Raw genomic sequence first — 23,797 nt, 5'->3', positions numbered from 1 at the left:
ATTGTAAATACTACTTTAATACCACACAGTGAATTTCTTTTGATCTAGCAGCTATTAAGCATTAACTCCCGAATGCGGCAGAGATTTGACTCAGTGCATTTTTAGGTACTAATATCCGGCCTTGAGAAAGACCTACGTTCGAAACACGTGTTGGCTGTAAGTCATATGTCTGAGCTATCAAACAGTTCTTTCAAGAAATAGACACTTTTGGAATTTCATTTACCTTTAGTCTTTACCATTGAAGCAAGTTGGTTTATGTTGTAGGAATTCAGTGCATTAGTATTTGGAATGTATTTAATGCATGCACGATAGCTAAGGATTATTCCTCTGGTCACTTAGCTACGCAGCAAGGATCCATACACTATATTACACGAGCCTGAGCGCACGACAAACCGGCTATACCCAACACAATTTCTCTCTTCTTGATATAGTTTTGCAAGGTTTAAAAATCGATATAGGGATTCCAAGATGGCCACCGTATCAGGAACACCATGAGAAGGTGCTCCACCACCCGTATCACATTCAGAGTAGAAAAATAAAGCCAAAATCCCCTTCCGAGGCAAGATGTGGCTTTTGATACCAGGCAGAGGTAGAAGCCTACCTACACATATGCCCCGAACCAGGATACAGCGCCATACTTCAGGACTCTATATAATAAACTCAGCATGTTCTTAGGGGGGGGGCGGTGATTTGGGGAGGAGACTTTAACTGTGTACTAAACCTGAAAATAGATAGACCAGATAGCAAAATAGATAGACCCACTCCAGCCGCTAGGACGTTGCGGTCACTGTTAAGGGACTTGAGGTTCGAGGATGCATGGAGGTCGCGCCATCTACAGGACAGACAATATTCGCATTATTCAGCTCCACAAAATCTACATACCAGGCTGGACTATTTGTTTGTCACACAAGAACTAATGACAGAAATAGCGCAGACAGAATATAAAGGAAGGGTCCTTTCAGACCACTCGCCATTGATATTGGTATGGCAATACCGACCCCCGAGAGCAAGGATACCCACATGGCGCCTCAGAGCAGAGGCGTTGAAGGATACTATTTTCAGGGAGGATCTGGGAGTGGAAATAGTTAACTATTTTGAGATCAACACAGGCAGTGTAGAGGCAGCGGGGACACTCTGGGAAGCCTTCAAAGTAGTTGTGAGGGCGATAGCTATAGCAAAATCCAAGGGGCTACAAGGAGGGATTTTAGCAGACTTACAAGAGGCAGAAACAGACCTAGAAACAGCGTTAAAAAGAGGAAGTAACACCAGGGAAGATAATGAAGCAATACTCAGGCTGCAACAAAAATGCGCTGGACACTGGGAGAGACTGTGCAATCTCAATTATAAAAAGTATACAGAGAGACAGCATGCAGGAGGGGACAAATCGGGGAGGACCCTGGCATGGTTTTATAAGAGCGAGACCCCTAGGCCCACAATCAGAACGATAACGAAGGAGGATGGGCGCATAGAGGACACCCAAGAAGGCGTTAACAAGAAATTTGCAGACTATTATCGACTCCTGTTTGGTGATGAGGAGGGGAGTGATTGCAATGAAATAAGAGAAACACTGGAAGACATTGGGTTGCCGCTTCTAGAAATGCTAAATGAGGCATACGAAGTGGGAAAGCTACCAGAGTCCCTAAGAGAGGCGATTATCATACCACTCCCTAAACCCAACAGGCCCAGCAATGATTGCATTTCATACAGACCGCTGTCGATGCTAAATCAGGACAGTAAAATACTGACGGCGTTCTTGGCAAACAGAATGAAGAGGATCATTGATAAATTAATACACCCAGACCAGACTGGCTATGTCCCTAACAGGAATATATCCAACAATCTCAGACGACTCCACATCGAACACGCAAACGGGGATGCAGGCGAGGTGGCAGTAGTATCGCTGGACGCAATAAAGGCCTTTGACTCTGTCAAATTGCCTTGGTTGATTGCGACCCTGACCAATTATGGAATAGGACCTGGGTATCTTAAATGGGCCAAACTATTATATAGTGCGCCGCTGGCCAGGGTTAAAACGGGAGCTGTAATATCAGAGAGGTGGCAACTCAGTAGGGGTACTAGGCAGGGATGCCCGTGGTCCCCCATGCTGTATATCTTGGCCCTAGAGCCCCTGACAATATACCTGAGGCAACAGTATGACATAATAGGTATAACCATAAAAGGAGAACCAGGGGGGTGTGGCTCGATGGCCACGTGAGCAGAAGTGCTCTTGGTAACTCTTACACCTTGTTGGTACAACGCAGCCGCATGAACTTTGGGACTGTGAAAAGGCGATTGTGCGAAGCAGGTCTCAAGTATATGTTGCTCTACCCGGCGAAGCTGAAGGTGTTCCACAAAAACAGGACCCTGTTTTTCGAGTCCCTGGAGGAAGCGATGGGGTGGCTTGACTCGCAGAGCTGTCCCCAGGAACCGGGCATCCAGACAGGAGAAGGTGATGGAAGAGATAAGTAAGCTGTGTGCACTGCACCGCGATGGTCGCAGCTTAAGACTATGAGACTTGATTATTTTGCGGTTTGTTGTACATGGGAGGGCTAGATAGTTGATAATTGGACATGATCCGAGGGCACTGAGATTTCGACCACATTGCGGGAGCCTCGCTGAGTTAGTCCTCAAACCCCTATTTAGGCTAGTTTAGTTAGGTCACTGGTAGCCCGGTGACACCCTGCCGGGTTTCTGTCCTAGGCACACCAAGGCAGAACCAAACTTGGGGTTGCCTGAGATCCAGGGATGGAGCTGGGCATTTGATGGGGTAGGGAAGGGTGGGGGGAGGGGTGGGGAGTTTTGTTGGGGTTTGTGGTTGGGAATTTGGGGAAAGGGATGGTTGTTGGGAGGGAAGGGTTATGAGCCAATATGGGAATCCTAGTAGGCTGACGGCGGCGGGCAGGTGGAGGGCGGGTCATTGTAGCCATGGCGTCGCGGTGCCTTAGAGTGGCTACCTGGAATGTCAGGGGCCTCAACAGTAATTTGAAGCACAATAAGGTGATGATGTACCTGAAAAGAATGAGGATTGATGTGGCAGTATTGCAGGAGATATTGCAGGAGACACACCTCACCAGGGAGAAATTGGAGGTGGTCAAGAGGAAGTGGAGAGGGTGCACGGCGGGAGCCACATATTCTGCATATGCTAGGGGTGTTATCACGTGGGTGGCACCGCATGTGCCATTTCAGCTGCTCCAAGCGACAGGGGACCCGGAGGGCAGGTTGCTAGTTATGAGAGGAATGCTGGAAAACCGAGAAGTGTGTATTGTAAACCTATATGCCCCCAATCAGGATACAGCGGCTTATTTTCGGACTCTGTATGGCAAGATTGGCCCCCTACAAGGTGGCGGGATCCTGTGGGGCGTTGACTTCAATTTTGTGCTTAATGCCAAGGTTGATAGATCAGACAACAAGTTAGACAAACCCGCTCCGGCTGCTAGGGTGTTACAGGCCCTCCTGAGAGACTTCGACCTCGTGGATGTCTGGAGGCAGCTGCACCCCGCAGATAGGCAGTATTCGCATTTCGCAGCACCACACGACTTGCACACAAGGTTGGACTATGTGTTCACCACTACAGAAATTGCCGAAGAGATGAGAAGTGCGGAATATAAGGCCAGGGTGCTCTTGGACCATTGCCCCTTGGTCCTTGAGTGGCGACACCAACCTAGTAGGCTGCGGATCCCCACCTGGAAGCTTACAGCCGAGGCTCTGCAAGACCCGGGATTCCGGGAAGACTTAAGGGTGCGATCTCAGAGTATTTCGAGATCAATACCGGCAGTGTTCTATCTATGGGAACCGTGTGGGAGGCATTCAAAGTGGTAGTGCGGGGGATTGCCATATCAAAATCTAGAGGGTTCCAGGGAGATATAGAGGGGGAACTGCGGGGAATGGAGGAGGAGTTTGAGGACATCACGTGCAGGGGAGGCACCTCTAGTCAAGATGGGGTCAGGATGAAACAGCTGCAACAGGCTAGCGGGGAACTCTGGGATAGGCTATGTAAAATAAGCTATAAGAAATATGTGGAGAGACAGCATGTGTGAGGAGATAAGCCGGGCAGGTTGTTGGCCTGGCTATATAAAAGTGAGGCGCCACGATCGGTGATCAGGGAAATTAAGGGGGAGGGAGGCCAGATCCGGAATACCCAGGAGGGTGTGAATGATGAGTTTCTGGGATACTATAAACGCCTCTATGAGGACCCTGGCGAATCATAGGACCACGAGATCCAGGAAACGCTGGAGGATATAGGCTTACCCACCTTAGATGACGTGGAGCGGGCGGACCTAGATGCCCCAATCACATTGGAGGAACTGGAGTTAGTGATTCAGCACCTGCCCACCAGTGAAGCTCCGGGGTCAGATGGGCTCCCCAGTGAATTTTATAAAAGCTACAAGCAGGAGCTGCTCCCCCCCGATGCCGGCTATGCTCAAAGAGGCGTATGAGAGGGGTGGGTTGCTGGAGTCCTTGAGAGAAGCGGTGATCATTCCGCTCCTAAAACCAGGTAAACCTGGCACGGATTGTGGGTCATACAGACCCCTATCGATGCTCAACCAGGATAGCAAAATCCTTACGGCAGTGCTAGCCAACAAGCTTAAGCGAGTCTTCGGTAAACTGATACATCCTGACCAAACAGGCTACGTCCCAGGTAGGAACATAACGGATAACCATAGAAGATTGCACCATATAATAGATCGTACAGAGGGGGACCCAGGAGAACTGCTGATTGTCTCGCTCGACGCGGTTAAAGCCTTCGATTCAGTTCGATGGCCCTGGCTGTTGGCGACTCTGAAAAGCTACGGAATGGGGCCAGGGTACCTTACGTGGGTTAAAATGTTATATAGTTCCCCAATTGCTAAGATTAAAATGGGTGCTACTGTATCGGACAAATGGCGGCTTAGCAGGGGCACTAGACAGGACTGCCCTTGGTCGCCCATGTTATATATACTTGCGTTGGAACCATTGGCCGTCTGTTTGCGATAACAGTACGAGGAGATAGGAATCCGCACTGCCGGGGGCCTGCATCTTATCTCATTAAATGCGGACGATATACTATTGTATCTTCGCTTCCCAGAAGAGAACATACAATATATTCTGGAAGTAATGGAGCGGTATGCCACTCTCTCCGGCATAGCGGTTAACCCCAAGAAATCCAGCATGTTCCCCTTGGGGAGATACAGGTTTGTCCCACTCAGGGACTTGCCGATATTACCAGTACCCTGGCACACCAAGTCGTTCCGTTATCTCGGAGTTGATATATACCATACAGCAATAGAGGAACATAAACATACCACGGAGAAGGCAGTGGAAGGTATTAAGAATAGCATGGTATTTTGGTCTAGACTACCCTTGGCCATGATGGGGAGAGCGGCTCTACTCAAGATGGTGGTCTTGCCCAGGTTACTACATTTTTTTGCAAATATCCCACATGTGATCCCTAGGCGCTTCTTTGCTAGTCTCCACAGCTTGGGCAGGGGTTTTATTTGGCATAACTCCAGGAACAGGGTAGCCCTCTGGAAATTGCAGAATTTGTGTGACGGGGGAGGAATTAACCTGCCGAACTTTGAGCTATATTATTTGGCGGGACAGCTAAAGTATGTGGCGAGGTGGCTGTCTGAAGAGGAGACGGCTGAAACCAGGCTGTTGTGAATGGAACCGGCTCCTTTCTTCCTCAGAGAAGTAGTATGGCTGTCCAAGCCAAGGGTTCTAAGGATGGCGAGGCTGTTGGTGCTTGGCTGGGAGATGTGGCACAGGGCATGGCAGTTGGTGGGATGCCTGGTCCCGTTTTCTATGCAGGTCCCACTGGTGGCACTATGTAGGGAGGACCCGCAATTGATACTCTGGTCCGAAAGTACTGGGAACCGATGGGCCTGGCCACCCTGGGAGACATATGGCAAGATGGGGAAGCACTGGAATTTCAGACACTGACTGATGATATGGGGGTGCATAAGGGGCAGTATATAACCCACTCCAGAATGGTTAAACGAGTGCGAGAGAAGTGGCCGCCGGCGGTGTTATCAGAACAACCGGATGCTGCCATGGAAACAGTATATGACATCTCAGAGGGAGGGCATGAGATATCCCGGATATATGAGCTGCTGGGATCCAAAGTGGGGAGGGAATCGCTCCAATTGAGACTATTCTGGGAAGAAGAGGTTGTAGAACCCATGTCAGATGGGCTCTGGGGCAGGGCCCAAAGATACCACAAAAAAGTGTCCTGGAACGCAAGGCTCCAGCAGATCAAATTATATGTCACGCACAGAGCATATCTCACCCCCAGCAAGATCGCCAGGTTCGGTGGCCTGATGACTCAGAGATGCCCCAGGTGCGGGGAGGAGGAGGATGGAATGTTGCATATGTTTTGGGCCTGTCCGGAGGTGGGAAGATTTTGGTTAGAACTGAAAACACGCTTGGCCGGAAAAGGTATCACGCTGGAGGTAGAATCGGCCTGGGCATGCATGCTGGGGGGGTTTCCCTAGGCCACGCAATTTTAGGCACATTAGCAAAATGAAGGATCTGGCATTCATCCTCGCCAAACGGAGGATTGCGATGTAATGGAAGGCTGCTAAGAGGCCAAGGGTGGAGTTGTGGTGGCCGGACCTCTTGAAATGGGCAGAGGCAGAAACGGCTGCTTGGTTTGATGCGGCCTGTAAGGGAGGGGAGGAAGAGGTAGGACCTATAATAGAATGGAGGCAGTTGGTGGTGACTATGATGGGTTCCCTCCTGCCTGAACACAGTGATGACCATACAGATAATGTGATGACGTTAGGCCTGCCGGCTGAGGCGCAGGGTGTGAACATAGACACATTGGCTCAAATTAAAGGGGAGGGTGGGACCAAAGAATGCAACTTGTGAATATTCTGCTGTTGAATTTGTTTCATGTTTGGTGTGTTGATAAAAGAATAAAAAATAAAAATTGTTTAAAAAAAAAAACATAAAAGGAGAACCGCATTTGATTTCCCTATACGCAGATGATATGCTGTTGAATCTACGTTACCCAGAGGAAAATCTCCAGTATGTTCTGGAAGTGATGGAAAGATTTGCAAAGCTGTCAGGCATAGCTGTGAATCCTACAAAATCTTGTATATTTCCACTGGGCAGATACAAAGGGATCCCGTTAGACCATCTACCTTTCCTGCAGATACCATGGGAGGTCACTATGTTCCAATACCTTGGGATAGACATATACCATACGGTGGAGGCAGAGCACCAGCATAACACTGAGAAGGCGATTAAGGGTATTGAAAATAGTATGAAGTTCTGGGTGAAGCTCCCCTTCGCGATGGTGGGACGAGGGGCAATGTTGAAAATGGTGGTCCTGCCAAGACTACTGCATTACTTTGGAAACATCCCATACCTGATATCAAGGCGATTCTTTGCTAGGTTACATAGCATATGTAGGGAATTCCTTTGGCATGGGACGAGGAACAGAGTGGCCCTTTGCAAGCTACAAAACACCACGAGAAAGGGGGCATAAAGCTACCAAACTATGAAGTCTACTATATAGCAAGCCAGCTACAATGTGTAGCAAAATGCCTCTCTGAGGAACCAACCTCAGAGTCCAGACTGTTTCGACTGGACTGTTCCTCATTCTTCTTAAAAGAAATGATGTGGTTGCCCAAATCGGAGATGGTAGGGCGCCCAAAGATGATGTTATTAGGTTGGGAGATATGGCATAGAGCCTGCCAGGTAATGAAGAACCCATACCCGTGTTCCCCTCAAGTGCCACTAGTTGCATTGGCAGGAAAAGAAAAGCAATTACGGATGATTATTAGGAAGCACTGGGAACCAGTTGGGATAGCTACAATGGGAGATATATGGCAGGAGGGGAAGTTAATAGATTTTGTGATGCTGGAGGAGGAAATGGGGCTACATATGGGACAATATATCACATATCATAAGGTGGCGAGGCGAATTAAAGAGACATGGTCCGAAGTAGCGCTGGAAGACCAACCGGAGGCCTCCATAGATACCATATACGATATAGCAGAAGGAGGGCACGAGATATCTAGGATATATAAGATGGTGATGTCCAGGGTGGGGAAGGAAGTGGTACAACTGAGACAGGATTGGGAAGAGGAAGTGGGTGCCCCAATGAGTGATGGGATGTGGGAGCGAGCCCAAGGGTACCATAAGAAAGTGTCAAGGAATGCAAGACTTCAACAGGTACAGTTATACATAACCCACAGGGCGTATATGACACCCCAAAGGATAGCCACATTTAAAAACACAGGGTGACAATCATGCCCCAAATGTGACGAAGAAAACGCTGGAATGGTGCACATGTTCTGGACATGTCCAGAAATTTAAAGGTTTTGGGGAGAAGTAGCGCTTAAGCTAAAAGAGAAAGGAATTAAGATAGTGGTGGATACAGTGTGGGCTTGCCTGTTAGGGGGGTTTCCTAGACCGTGTAAACTCAAGCATGTAAGCAAGCTAAAAGATCTGGCGTATGTACTCGCAAAGAGAAGAATAGCTATGGGGTGGAAGGCATGCCATAGACCAAGAACAGAAGTGTGGTGGAAAGACCTACAAAAATGGGCTGAAGCCGAAATTACAGTATGGCAGGAAGCCAGTGGTTCTGGGGGGGAGGAGGAGGCTGAAAGCCTGATAGCATGGAAATATCTAATAGCTACGGTATTTAGGCCCCCGCAAGACCAATCGAGTGATCGGGACTCAACAGAGACCATAGAAGAGGAAACCCTACAGCAAGATGAAAAAGTAGAATACGAAGAAGAGTAGGCTTGAAAGGGGGGGGGGTGGAACGGGAGAAGCAGCGGATATAGAAGAAGAGATGTAAATTTGAACTGTTATGATATGCACTGCAAGTTTGGTTTGTGTTGTTTGTTGAAATAAAATTTATAAAAATAGTTTTTTAAAAAAAAGGGTACAGTGATCTAAAACGTGGTTGTAGACCCTTATGAGTGGAAGAAATTCCATAGAACAGGGTATTTGACCCAGGTTCGTTCTCAGTAGAGGGGGCTCCCAGACTCCTTTGTAGTTTAACATGTAGTGGGACAGTCGCATCCCCATACCAGTAAGTTGTGAATTGTGCTTGGGCTTGCAGCCAATATATCTCGCAGTGCGAGCATGCAAAACCTCCCCTATGGTATGGTAGGGTCAAAGCTTCCCATTTCTTTTCGGACAGCTCCTGCATACCACAAAAACTGGGACACGTGGGCTCATTACATGTCCGGCAGTAACCCGCCAGTGCTACTGGCGGGTGTCTGCCAGACTAACACTGTTTCCGCCTCCTGAAATCCCGGTGCCACCGACACACTACAAGTCCCGGCGTCCCGGGATATCAGGCAGCAGAAAATGTTAGTTCCCATTTTCATGGAGTCCTAAAGGACTCCATGGAAATGGGGATTCAGAAGCACCAGCACCTTTAGCAACGGTGCTGGTGCTTTCATGACGAACTGTGCCTACTACAGCGGCGCCAGCAGGCCCAGTTGTAGTGTGCCAATCTGGAAAGGGTGCCAGTACGTTGTTACCAGCACCCTTATTTCCGGACCGGCAGACTTGTGATGAAGCACATGGTGTTATGGATACTATTGAAGAATCGTTTTCCTGGCCAGAGTGGAAGATCCACAGATTCTACTATTAAGTTCTAAGACAATACACAGGTTCACAAAACTAACAGACCTCAATTCCATTCTCCATGCATCCACCGAAAACTATCTCCAGCTTACCTCATTCTCAGTTTTTTGATAGATGAACCCATTTACAGAGCAATTGAAGATTTAGACAAATCAGCCAAAAATGATCATGCAAGAGATTACTCAATGATAGCTATCAAATGTCATTACAGAGAATTTGCCAATTAAAAAGGTTTGAGTTATAGGCACCGTGAGTTTGGAGAATTGAGAAAATGAAGCACATGCTGACATATAACCCAGCAATATCACAAATCAAGTCCATGATTTTAAGCAGTAGACAAATACATTGAATTACGTAACAAAAACGGATTGTCTTGAGGTCAAACAATCGCAAATGTTTTTCTGAAAATAGAATTGCACATTTCCTTACCTATCCTGTCATATATTGCCTGAAATGTCTTTGTGGGCAAGTGTGCATTGGTCAAACAACACTCAAACTTAAAGAAGTCAAGAGTGAGCATAAATCGAACATTCACTTGAGTAACATGAAGTCCAGCATTGTATGCCATTATGTAGCAGCTAAAAATAATGTAAGTCTATTAAAAATGTGTATTCTGGAACTGATACAGGGACATCCAAGAACACAGGACAGAGGAAAAAGACTGGCCCAAAAAGAAACACATTTGATGCACAGTTTCAATAGCATTTTCCAGAGGTTATAAGGCTTGCATTACTTACCGTAATCGTATTTCTGAAGCTTGTTTCTGCTTAGATTTAAATGCTTTGCATAGGCCGACATCTAGTGGTACCTGTGGAGTATTGCATATGACGTTTTCGAAGTTTTAAAAAGGGTCGTCGACAGGGCTGTTTGCAATTCGATCTCTAGCGTGAGGTCGACTGTACCCATGATCCCTCACGCATCAAGGTCCCTCTGATCAGGGCTCCAGATAAGGGTTATACAAGGCCTTTTTATGCGCGAAAATCTGTAAATATGACAGCTTTATTATTTTCCTGCGTAAATTTATGCACAGGTTGAGAAGAGGGCAGTGCAAAGGTCAGGTTACTTGACAGAAACCAGAACGCTTGTTTAGATTTTTATCTACATGTATATAATTGCAAGCCATGGAGAAAAGCCTCTGAAACAGAATTCTTTTCTGTGAAGCCTTTCAAAAAAGAAATCGCACACCGTGATAAAAGGAATGGTTTCTTTCCATTCAGCTTCTGCTGTGTTGTGTGCAGATGCTCATGGAGCAAACAGAAGCACTTTGCATATTTATTTTCCTAGCATTTTAGGATTGCATAATTAATAACATGGAAAACTAAGTTGCAACTGAGAATTCGTCTTTTGTAACATATTGTGCTTTTTTCCATTGAAACCAAAAAAATATTGCACAATTTTATTTTTCAGAGTTCCTGCGCTGTGTGCATAATGATGCAGAGGCAGATCATTTTTGCACTTCTAATTTAATTTACACTCCAATTATAAAAACAGTGAGTAAAATGATGAGTATGCACTTTCTAGTTTACATCCATTCAACATTGCAGTCAATGGGGGACATTACTATATATGGTCAGAGGCAGCAGAGTCTTTGCTCAAGCGTGAGTGATTGTCATTACAACAATCACAGGTGTTTTAGCCTCACAAATCTTCAAGACTACAATTAAAACATCCAAAACCTGACTCTCCAGGAAGTGCAAGCACTGTTCAAAAACAAACAAATGAAAGTTGCATTTGTAACTGAAACAGAAACTCAGCAAAACCTGTCCCTTTGATAATCCAGATAAATATTTAACTTTATGCAGCCCTTCATGCATGGTTCGTCCAACATCTAGGCACTGTGATTATTATACCTCAATCGATATTCAGTTTACTGACCTCAGAAGGATGTTAGCAAATAAGATAGCTCAGCCAGTTGAGTGCTTGTTGCTGCGATCTGTGTGTGATCTGTAGGTTGCAGGTTTGAATCCCGGCAAAGCCAATTCAGCATTTCATCCTTTTGAAGTTGATAAAGGAGCACCAACTTTGGTTTGGTGATAATTGTGATAAATATGTTAGGTATAGAATTTAGCATGAAGCCCTTGCCTCTCTGCACTGTTGTATCATAACATTGGCATACCATTAGTTAGTAATAGTTCAAGGAAATTAAGACTTTCATTAAACATAAAAAGACAATTCTGCTATCGAACGTCAAAACACACAATATAATTCATGTATGCTTTACTATGTAATTGGATAGGGTTTTTGTGTTTTCAGCATTTAAATATATACATGTGAGATCCAATGAACAGACGTTAGAGAAATAATGAAAGGTGTATTCTGTCACGATGCAGAAAACTGCCACATGGTAATGATTTCTATACAGTTTTTGCACAAATCGGTTGGCTGTTAGATACATTTTATTCTCTTGCACAGAAGAAAATTAATTTGTACTCTCTTGAAATCACATTGAAAAATAGGGAGTAAAATGCTCCCACCTCAAGGTCTTATCTGGAGCACTTTCTCAGATTACTTGTTTCTGACATGAGGGAGTGCAAGGTGTAAGTGTGGAGTGTAGGTAGAGATCATGAGGTGTAAAAAAATCTATGTTTTCCCAAGAACCTTCAACTCCAAGAGGGGAGGAAGGGTGGGCACATGTGCATTTCAGCAGATACAAGCATCAGAAATAAAATTACAGTAAGTAATGTATGCCTTTTGAGGCTTGCTGTTCTGCTTAGAATCAAATGCTTTGCATACATTAGCAAGCAGTACTTGGAGAAGGAGGTGGGTTGCTTGAAGGTAGCGCTACAAATAGATGTTTTAACACCGCTTGTCCCACCTGTGTATCACGCTTGGAATTTGAGCCTAGACAGTAATGTTGGGTGAAAGTGTTAACTGAACTCCAAGTGGCAGCTTCGCAAATGGCATCTAAGGGTACATTTGCTATGAAAGCTATAATTGCCCCTGTGCCTCGAGTTGAGTGTGCTCTAGGCTTAAATGGCAATGTTCTCGTAGCAAGAGAATAGCAAAGTTGGATGCAGTTGACAATGTACGACATCCTTTTACTGCCAGCAGTTTTTTCAATGGAATTTTAACTGAAAAAATTCCATCTAAAAAAAATTCATTGAAATATATATATATATATATACATATATATATATATATATATATATACACATATATTTCTGAGGCTTGTGGAATCTGCTTAGATCACATGCTGTGCATAGCCCGACATTTAGTGGGAGCTGCGGAGTATTACAGTTTGTTTTTCGAAACTCGAAAAAGGGCGTCGATACAGGGCGTGCCAGTAATACTATCCCTAGTGTGACGTCCACTGTACCCATGATCCCTCACGCGTCTAGGACCCTCAGATTGTTTTTTTCCGCCATACTGGTCGGAAGCATTTCGCGGAGTTCCCTGGCCTTAGCCATACTTTTGCTAAATATTGTTAAATTTAACCATTTCTTCACCCAAACGTCGAGTCACCGAACTTCCACAGTCGACGCTGGCCCGGAGAAGAATGCGACCGTCGACAGCTGCACGACTGATTTGGGCCTTGGAAGGCTGCTGGCCTCGGCCCTGCAAGTAGGGAGAGTGGGGGGTGGACATACTCTACATTCTTTTGGTATATAGGTACATTCTTATATATTCCTACACTTACAAGCCCGCTGCCACAAGGTGCGTATGGAGGGTACCCCTTTCTAGTTCTGCCCCAAGTGCAACCGCAAGTACCCTTGGGTCGACAGGCACGCCACGTGCAATCTCTGCTTGCCGAGGGACCACCCTGAGGCGAACTGGAGAGCGTGTAGTAGGTTTAAACCCAAAACTCTTAAGGACCGTTCGATCAAGCGTTGGGCCTACCACGCCAGGCGTCAAGAGGCCTTGGCAGTGGAGGGCGCCTTCAGCGATGGCAGCGACGCCAAGCTTTCGGACGGCGAGGGTATTATGGCGTTGAAAGACAGCCGAGCGCAAGTCACCGACCTCGGAAGGTCGTCCGGCAGGGCGGCTATGGGGAAGACCCCCGGCGACACAAGCGCTTCCCACAGCACTTCCACAAAACACATGAAGTCCAACCGGGACTCGACGCGCACGTCGAGTTCTCGGAAAGATGCACATAGAGAACGGTCCGAATCGGCGTCCTCTGGGCGTTCTCGATCAAGATCACCGCATGATTCCAGGCAATCATCCACTGTTGCCAAGAGTGCCTCGCTCCCCAAGGTAACGGAAGTTCGATCGTCGGAGGACGAAGCCAACTTCCATCCCCAGACTGCACTCCAGGAGTCAGCGCCTGCAGTCTGCGTTACGGCGGCCCCCGAGCCCCTACCTCCACGCTCGAAGGATAGGGACACTACCCCCGAACCTCGACGCCAGGCGACGAAAGGCTCCGAAGGGGCGAAAAAACAGGGAAAACACTCTTCCACTCACGGGGAGGGGGAAAAACAACAAAGGAAGCAGCCTCTGCCTACTTCCACACCTTTAAAACACTCCACTCCTCATAAACAGACAGACAAGTCCAAGTCTTCTGCTATCACAAAGACCCCTGCTCAGACCACCAAGTCTAGTCAGGATAAGTCAGAGAAACTTCCAGAAAGAGTCATTCCCAGTTCTAGAGAATGGTCTAGTGATGACATAGACAGGGTCATGTCAAGGATGTTATCATTGGCAGATTTTTACGCAAAAAACCCTGAACACTTTCTCTCTTATACTCCCGACGGGTCAGCACCCTCAGGCTCGAAGGATCCTATACCTCCAAGTAAAAAGTCCCGGTTTGAAACACCAACACGGTCTTCGGACCCCTTCTATGTACAGCCCTACTCTCAGTATCAAGGAGAGACATCATTTTGTGAGGATCCAGATTTGGGAATGTTGGAAGAACAAACTGGTACGGGCTACTATGGGGATGATGAGGACCAAGAAGAGGATGAGGACGACCCGGAAACCTACAGAGTAGATTCCCCGGTAGAGAAGGAACCCCAGGTTACCGACTCCCCTGTCGACAACCAACCTCTCCTAAATGAAGTTCTGTCTCGAGCAGCTGAACATTTCCACATTGCCACCCAGGGTGCTCAAGAGGAGAGGGACTTCGCCGAGGAGTTAGTGGGAGAAAGTAGGCCTGTTGCTAAGGCCATCCCTATCCTATTCAGAGAAGAATAGATCCTTCAGTCGTAAATCCTAACCTCACCAGGGCAGTGAACCCCCAGGATTGAGAAACTTTTCAGGGCAGCCCAATCAGACGCACTGTATATAAGGGGGCATCTGAAGCCGGACTCCCTGGTTGTTAAAACACCCGTAAGAGGGCGGGAACACCCTTGTCATCGTCCGAAGCTCCTCCCGACAAGGAGAGCAAGAAACTGTATGGTTTGGGCAGGAAAGTAGTCTCCACTTCCGCCTACCAGGCAAGGATTGCCAACTCCACCACCCTGTTGGCCAGCTACAACTGCCATCAGTGGGAAGAAGTCGCGGCACTCATAGACTCCGCCCCAGAACCCTTAAAGAGCCAGTTGGCATGAGTTTCGGCGGAGGGAAGAGCCGTGTCCGGTTGCATTTTAAAAGCAACCTTTGATGCCGCGGATAACGCCGGCAGATTGATAGCAGAAGAAACTGTTATCAAGAGACACGCTTGGTTATGGCAGTCTGGATTCAAAGCTGAAACCTAAGCATCATTGTTAGATAAACCGGTGGAGCCGGATCTGTTGTTTGGTAAGGCGGTCGAGGACGTGCTAAAAAATGCCAAGGACGAGTATGAAACACTCAAATCCCTAGGCCAACTAACTAATAATGAGAGAGGGAATGGCAATTTTCGTCGCCCACGCGGCCAAAATTCCCAGAGAGGATCTAACTATTCCCAGGGGCAGGGTACACCGTGGAGAAATAATAATCAACAGTCTACCCAGGGTTACGGCAGGGGTAATAAAAGAGGACGTGGAAAAGGTAGAGGCAGCCCCAGTAGAGGAGGCGGCACGCCTCCACCAAAACAGTGACGCTCCGTTCAGGGTCCCTTCTCACGCAACCCCAGTAGGGGGACGCATTTCCAACTTCACCCAAGCTTGGGAAGGGATCACATCAGACAGATGGGTGCTGTCCACAGTATCCGCAGGGTACTGCATAAAACTGTTAGAGCGTCCCCGAAACCATTCCCCATGAAAAAAAAATACATTCTTTGGACCACAAGAAGATCCTCCACGAGGAGATAGTCAATCTGCTAGCAAAGGACGCGCTAGAACTCGTCCCGGGACACCAGGTAAACAAGGGTATTTATTCAACTTACTTCCTTGTGCCAAAAAAAGATCTGACAATGCACCCAGTATTGGACTTACGGCCTGCAAACAAGTATGTCAAGCCCCAAAAGTTTTGCATGACTACTCTCCAGGAGGTAATCCCCCTCCTAAAAAAGGGGGATTACATGGCAACATTGGACATGAAAGATGCATATTTTCATATTTCCATGTTCCCAGCGCACAGAAAGTACTTGCGCTTCAAGTTGGACAGTCGGCACTACCGGCTCCAAGGGTATTCACCAAGGTACTGGTGGTGGCGGCAGCACACCTACGCAGGGAGGCAATCCCGGGGTACTCTTACCTGGACGACTGGCTCATCACGGGGGAGACCCCAGTAATTTGCAGAGCAAACATTCAAAGGACATTCGACCTCCTCTTCGAATTGGGCTTCTCAATAAACGAGAAAATGTCAAGTCTGGTGCCAAGCACATCCAAACAGTTCCTAGGAGCTATCCTAGACACTCAAGAGGGGTTGACCTTTCTTTCTGAGGAAAGAATTCGGTATATACTGCTGCAAATTCCGCAATATCAGTCCGGTCGCCAAATAACGGTACGCAAAGCAATGCGCTTGCTGGGCATGATGGCGTCATGTATTTACCTGGTACCCACGCGCGCCTGCGCATGCGTCCCATGCAGGAATGGTTGGCAAAACAGTGGTCTCAGGCAAGTGGTCAGTGGGACGATCTAGTGGTCGTTTCGCTAACACTTGTACAAAGCCTTCACTGGTGGACAAGATAGAATCTGTCCAAGGGGAAACCCTTTTACTATCCCGAAATACAGGCGGTAGTCGCAACCGATGCATGCCTGACGGGGTGGGGAGCTCACCATCTCCACCACACAGCTCAGGGTCTCTTGTCGCACTCAGTGGCCAAGAATCACATCAACCTGTTAGAGCTTCTGGCAGTATTCAGAGCACTTCAAGCGTTCAAGCCCTACCTGTTAAATCTGTCAGTGCAAATCTGGACGGACAGCACTACAGCCATGTTCTACCTGAACAAGCAAGGAGGGACTCGGTTGCCAAATCTGTCCAAGCTTGCCCAGAAAATCTGGATATGGGCACTCAGATGGAACATCTTCCTGTCATCGCAACATGTTCCAGGGGATCTCAATTCCCTAGCGGATGCTCTGAGCAGAGACCCCCTCCCAGAGGAACACGAATGGTGTCTACACAGAGAAGTCGTAGAAGATATCTTCTCTCAGTGGGGTTTCCCCACTATAGACCTATTCTCCACAAGCGAAAACAGACAATGCCCAGGATTTGCATCCAGGTTCCCCAACCAGACTCCCAGGACAACGCCCTGTGGATGAACTGGTCAGGGATGTTTGCGTACGCTTTTCCACCAACTCCTCTAATCAGGAAGGTGGTCAACAAGATGAACAGATAATCGATGACGCGCGTCCTAGTTGCTCCCATGTGGGCAAGACCACCGTGGTTCCCACACTTACGCAGATTGGCGGTGTGCAAACCCATCAAACATCCGGGCTGGTACAACCTACTATCCCAGCACCAAGGTCAAACAGTGCATCCTCAACCCAACTCAATGAACCTGGCAGCATGGGACATCTCAATTTACCACAGAGGTGTATGGACATCCTAAAGGAATCTAGGAAACTTAACACGAGGCACTGCTACTTTGACAAATGGAAGAGATTCGTTATCTGGTGCCAGAATAAACAAATCAACCCAGTTGATTGCACTCCTTCCACTATTGTTACATACATGCTCCACCTGCTGGATGCAGGACTGGTTTTTAACTCACTGAAGGTACACCTGGCAGCCCTGTCAGCATACACCACTTCCCATAACAAGGTGTCGTGGTGGAAAGTACCAGTAGTTAAAGCCTTCATGGAAGGAGTAAAGAGACTTCACCCTCCTATTTCAAACCCACCACCAGGATGGGACCTTAACGTGGTGCTATCTAAGCTCATGGGCCCCCCATTCGAGCCCATGCACAAAAGCAGTCTCAAACACCTGACTTACAAAACGGCCTTCTTAGTAGCAATTACATCTATAAGAAGAGTCAGTGAAATTCAGGCTCTGTCAGTGTAAGATCCCTTCTTTACTGTCCATAAAGATAAACTGGTTTTACGCACACACCCTAGGTTCTCACCTAAGTTTATTTCAAAATTCCACGTGAACCAGTCCATCGAGCTTCTGGCTTTCTTCCAAGACCCACAAAGCTTGGCTGAGGTGAAACTACACACACTAGATGTGCGTAGGGCGGTCCTCTACTATGTAAACAAGACCAGACTGCTAAGGTAAACAGATCAGCTGTTTGTCTCCGTAGCTACAGGCAGAGGGGGGGATCGCGTCTCTAAAGGTGCCATCTCTATGTGGATTATTAACTATATCCAGCTGTGTTACTCACTTTCTGAAAGAACTCTGCCTTTCACGCCTAGGGCCCACTCTACAAGAGGTATTGGGGCCACTTTGGCTTTCATTGCAAATGTACCTCTTGACACCATTTGCAAAGCAGCTACTTGGAGCTCTATTCACACCTTTACTCAGCACTCCTGCATTGACACTCATTCCAAGACAGATACACAAGTGGGACAAGCGGTTCTAAGACATTTATTTGCTCATGACCCTTCTCACATCCCACCTCCTTCTTCAGGTACTGCTCGCTAATCTATGCACAGCATGTGATCTAAGCAGATTCCACAAGCCTCAGAAGGGATACATTACTCACCGTAATCGTATTTCTGATGCTTGTATCTGCTTGGATTCACATGCAACCCACCCTTCCTCCCATCTGAGAGAAGGCGCATGGATGCTTGTAGTTTTACCTTTCTATCTATCTGCTTGGATTATCTGTACTCACGCTACTCCTCATGCTACCTCATGTCAGAAAAAATACAATCTGAGGGTCCTAGACGCGTGAGGGATCATGGGTACAGTGGATGTCACACTAGGGATAGTTTTACTGGCACGCCCTGTGTCGACACCCTTTTTCGAGTTTCGAAAAACAAACTGTAATACTCCACTAGATGTCGGCCTATGCACAGCATGTGAATCTAAACAGATACAAGCATCAGAAATACGATCACGGTGAGTAATGTATCCCATATATATATATATATATAGTGGTGGGTAAGAGGTTCAAAGGGGTGGGGAGGGGGTCTAGGTGGGGTTAATAACAAAGGGAAATGGGGGATTTGGGGTGGACCCCACAAATTAAAAAATAAATGTCCATGAGTTTTTAGATGGATTTGTTTCGGTAAAAAATCAATCGCAAAAAAATACTGTTGGGAAAATGAAATAGAACCATTGACAGTCAATTTTACATTTGCTGATTTAGAGATAGTCACCTTTTCTTCCTGTGGCTATGGATGAAAAAAACAGTCTGTTTGTTTTTCTGATAGCTTTAGTCTTTTGTATGTAGTACATGACAGTCCTTCGTACATCCAGAGTATGAAGGCTTTTTTCTGCTGCGTTTGTGGGGTATTGGGAAAACGCAGGAAGCTCTATGGACTGGTTTACATGAAATTTAGATGATATCATACGGCCATCAAAGTACAACACATCACATTACACATAGCTCATTAATAACTACATCAGTTCAAATTACAGACCATCCTACCCGGCCAGGAAAACAATGACTAATCCCCAATGCTATTTTAATGTAACCAATCCTTGTGTCAATTAGGGCCAAATTTGTTGGCCAGTCGAACAGGCTCATTCACCTCCCTTGGTGAAACCCCAAGACTTTTTCTCCAGTGGATATAGATTGGCTCCTGATAACAGTGGATGTTGTGGCCTAAATTGCAAGGGGTAAGAAGAGTTAAGGTCGGGATAGGCACAGATTTCGATACTGCTATGTGGTGACGAGCAGCATCTCCGGAAAATACCAAGTATGCCATCAGCCACTATCCGCGCCCTTAGCTCTATACATATGTAATCAAAGTTACATCCTACATTATACATGGTACAGTTTATGATGTTCTTTCGGATTACTCAACTAAAAATGTTGCCACCTTCAGAAATGTTTGTAGTGTCCCTCCTCTAATACCTGGGTGCACCCACGCCAAACAAATATTTCTGTCAGAAGCCCTGTAACCAGGGGCGTTGCTAGGGGGGGGCTAAGGGGGCTATAGCCCCTGATCTTTTGGCTGTAGCCCCGGATAGAATCTCAGGAGCTACAGCCAAAAGACTAGCTAGCCCCCAGTCCCAACAGTTCTGACATCAGCTTATCCCCGGGTCTTTTCCAGACCTAGCAACTCCCCTGCCTGTAACTACCTATACTTTCAACCCTTTTATCAGAGATTGTAACACAATAGCCACCCCATTGATAACCAGATAATATTTTGCAAACACTGTAACCTTTAACTGCAAGATTTGGTACACGTATACTAATGTATCTTGCGGTGGATGGAAGCAAGAGCAATTAGGGCTATGAAATCATTGTTCGTGTTCGAGTGTCACAAGTTACAGTTTCCCATTACTATCACCGCTAGCAGCACCGTAGTTATCTGTTCAACAGTCTCTGCCCCTGACCCCTCCGCCCCGCCCCTGGTCATGCGTCGCTTATTTAATCACTTATCGTGTTCCTCTCGGCCTTGCTCCTCATCTCGTTCCAGACAGCCATGTGTGTCCAACCATGTCGCCACATCCTCCGGGGTGTCAAAGAAGTGTGCTTTGCCTTTGTGCAGAATTTTGAGCTTTGCGGGATACAAAAGCATATATTTGAATCCGGCTGCTCGCAGTCTCCTCTTGATCACCTCATAGCTATACCATTGTCTTTGCACCAGCATGGTGTAATCAGGGTATGCAGTGATGGTCGCAGACGCTCTTGTTATCGTCCCTCCTTTCTGGAAGAATTCCAAAATCTTCTCTCTTTCTCTATAATTCAGGATCTTTGCTATGATTGCTCGAGGGGGGGCACCGGGTTGAGGCTTCCTCATCAATGCCCTGTGCGCTCGTTCGATTGCAAACCCCTGGGATAGCTTGCTGGCTCCTATTTCCTGTATAATCATGTTTTCCACATAGTCCGTGGGATCTTGGCCTTCCTCTCCCTCCGGAAGGCCGACCATGCGTATGTTATTGCGTCTCGCTCTTCCCTCTGCCTCTTCCGATCGGTTCTCCAAGTTAGCTACCTGTTGTTTCAGCATGTGGACTTCCTTGGCGTTGTTTGTGCTGACATCTTTGTTAGTTTTCACCGCACTCTCTAGGCCACTCATTCTTTCCGCGAGCGTTCTCACCTCCTGTTTTAGCAGGGTGACCTTTATCCCCACTGCATCTATTTTGGTTTCAAGTGCGGTTCTCAGGTCGGCCATCGCTACTCCCCATGAGATTTTCAATTCCATGATGGCCGCTAAGATCAAGCAGTCCTTTTTCGGTGAAGCAGTGTCTGCAGGTGCGGCGGCCATTCCTTGTGCTGAGGTGGCGGGGGCTGCTGTGACTTAGTAAAGATGTCCATTGTGGGCTGCTTGCCCTTGCTTTTACTTCGCTGTGCCGACATTGTTCCACCCTGTCTTTGACCAGGATCCTTTCCACCAGTTGCGTGCAGGTCTTTTGCCCCTCCGCAGCTTTTCCTCTGTGGCTGACCCTTCTAATATTTGTATGCAGGCGCTGACAGTAGGGATCAATAATAGGGGTCCAGTGCACCAGGGAGGGGGTGCCAAGAAGACAACAATATGCAGGTGGAACTCCGATGCAGTCTAGGAGCACTCCACCCAGCTAGGCTCCGCACACCAGGTATTGTGTATGCACCAGGGGCAATGAGGGTGTCTAAGAAAGGATCATTGGCAGCTCAATGGCAGGTCTTAATCAGTGCCCTCCTGCACCCTGCTGCTGTGGATGCTTGTTAACGGCTTCCTGGTGATAGTTTGGGGCTCCAGATCGCCCCTGTGTTTAAACAGGAACTCAGGAGCAGCACGGGGGTAGCCCCTGGGGCAGTAAGGACAAGGTCAAACTGGTCCCCTAGGATGTCTGATGGGGTGCTCAATCGTCGTCTTCCATAGAGCGCCGTGCGTATCTTGAGGGGGGGCAACCCACGCCGGCCAGAGCATCGCAGTAGGGGGGGCCAAGGAGGACCATATGGCATGGGTTCTTTCGTGGATCCTCAGCATTGCATGCACTGCTGCACAGAAGGCATGCACCATGGGGCCCTCCAAACCTCTCTGCTGCGCCGCCGCTGCAGGTCCTACCTTGCCCAAGGATATATCGTGTCCTGGTTGTGGACGGCAGCAGGGGAGTCACAGTGGCACCCGGGCACCGAGCCAGGCTCCGGCACAGCGGCCCACAGCCGCACACAGCCCAACGGCTCCCCGGCAGGCAGAGCTATCCTGAAGATGGGCGCCCAGCGCCAGTTGGAAAGAGCAACCAGGAGCCACGTGGTCGCCCGCGAATCGGGCTTCAGGCGCGTTAGGGGCAATGTCCTCCAGCGCCGGCAGGTCTCGTCCCAGCAAGTGCAGCATTGGTCAGGGGGCATCCGGTGGTCCGGGGGACGGAGCCGCCCTGCTACCAGGTCCGGACAGCGCAGGCGAGACATGCAACCCGGGCAGCAAAGCCCCTTCCCCACCAGGCCCGTAGCGCCCTGTCTGGGCGCAGGATGGATCTCTCTGGTGCCCGCAGAGGTGCACCGAAATGTTCCCCTCTGTCTCCGAACCCCCGACACACCCGGGCCACCAGTGTCAGGCAGACAAGTTCTTGGGCAGCACTGTCAGATCTTCGCCTTCCTCGGCTGTAGCAATCCGCATAGGGGGCACCAGTTGTTCCGCTTTCGCCAGCCTCTGCCCCTGCTTGACAGATCTGTTCCTTTGTCCACTCACTGACCGGCTGCCATTTTGTGGCCAGCTTAGATCACTCGCCACGAGCGATAATGTTACATAATTTCCTCACCATCTCCTCATTTTTCCCATAGCCTCGCACATCGGGAGCACCATATGTTCATGTAGCTTCGGAGTCCTTTTGGTGCTGGATTTGTAGCTGTAAGTCAGCGCGCTTTACCGGATAAATGTTCGGATCAACAGAGCACTCGAAGAGGACAGCCTTTATCCATGGCTGTCAGCAGCTCACTGCACCCTTCACGGAAAGGTACAATGAGCTAAAACGTGGCTCTAGACCCTTGCGAGTGGGCACCTTCTCATAGAACAGGTTATTCGAATGGATTGTGTACGTTCTCGGTAGAGGGCTCCAAGACCTTTTTATACATGTTAAACTAGAAACAAGTAGGGGCAGGGGCTTCCGATCTGAGAATGTTAATATTACATTCCTCATACAAAGATGACTGTCCAGTCGACCCAGCACTGACCACCCTGGCAGTGTGGCTTGCCATGTTCTCGAGAATAGACATGCTGTGTCCATATTATAAATGGCTCCCACTGTGGAAGTTTCCTGACCTCCAGCCTACTTGAGACGCTGTGCTCCACGTTCACTGGGAGAAACTTGGGTATAACACACTGGGCAACCTTTTCCCAAATGGCCAGCTCCTGACGATGCACTCCTGGAGGAAGGGGCATAAAGGCACACTTACAGAGATACTACAGTTTTATAGGTTGTGGGCGACTGTCTCAAAGCTGTGGGAATGTTGTCCGATTGAACCTCATGAACGTGATCTGTTGGTCTTTATCTCTAACTCATACCTTTGTTGGAGAATAATTGCCTCCTTAGATAAAGCAGTTATAGAAAAAAAACAGTGACAGTGGCCAAATCCATGGGCAAATGGCCTGCAGAGCTAGAAATGGAAATATCTGAAGAGACTTGTGTGCTCTCACCAAAACTGTGTCATTGAACGTGAGATTTAAGCTAATTTGATGTAAGACTTTGCAAGTGCACACCCAGTAAACAGAAGAGTATGTACCCAGACCTGGAGGGTCGCTGCCCGCATTGTACGTATTAGAGTGCAAGCTACCTACACATGATATGTACCTGCCCTGAGCTCTCATAGTTCTGGAGCTCGGGTGTTTACTACAATGGGCGAAGTGATAAACACCTGGACCTGTCACCATATGCA

The 23,797-nt window shown here is 47.8% G+C and overlaps 1 protein-coding gene across 5 annotated transcripts in view; it reads left to right on the top strand.

The window, feature by feature from the left end:
• Positions 1 to 23,797, top strand: part of LOC138526453 (uncharacterized) — a 577,404-nt gene that overhangs the window by 533,234 nt on the left and 20,373 nt on the right. For 2 of the 5 annotated variants that reach the window (XM_069637219.1, XM_069637220.1), the window contains exon 10: positions 10,996 to 11,078. The exons of the other annotated variants lie outside the window; for them this stretch is intronic. In XM_069637219.1, the coding sequence (XP_069493320.1) occupies positions 10,996 to 11,078 (83 nt within the window). The remainder of the gene's footprint in view (positions 1 to 10,995; positions 11,079 to 23,797) is intronic. 5 annotated transcript variants of the gene reach the window in all.

The sequence above is a fragment of the Ambystoma mexicanum genome, chromosome 7p, assembly GCF_040938575.1.
Source record: "Ambystoma mexicanum isolate Mex_15411 chromosome 7p, UKY_AmexF1_1, whole genome shotgun sequence".
Lineage (NCBI taxonomy): Eukaryota > Metazoa > Chordata > Amphibia > Caudata > Ambystomatidae > Ambystoma > Ambystoma mexicanum.
Note: the sequence above shows the minus strand (reverse complement) of the source record. Positions and strands in the feature narration are given on the sequence as shown.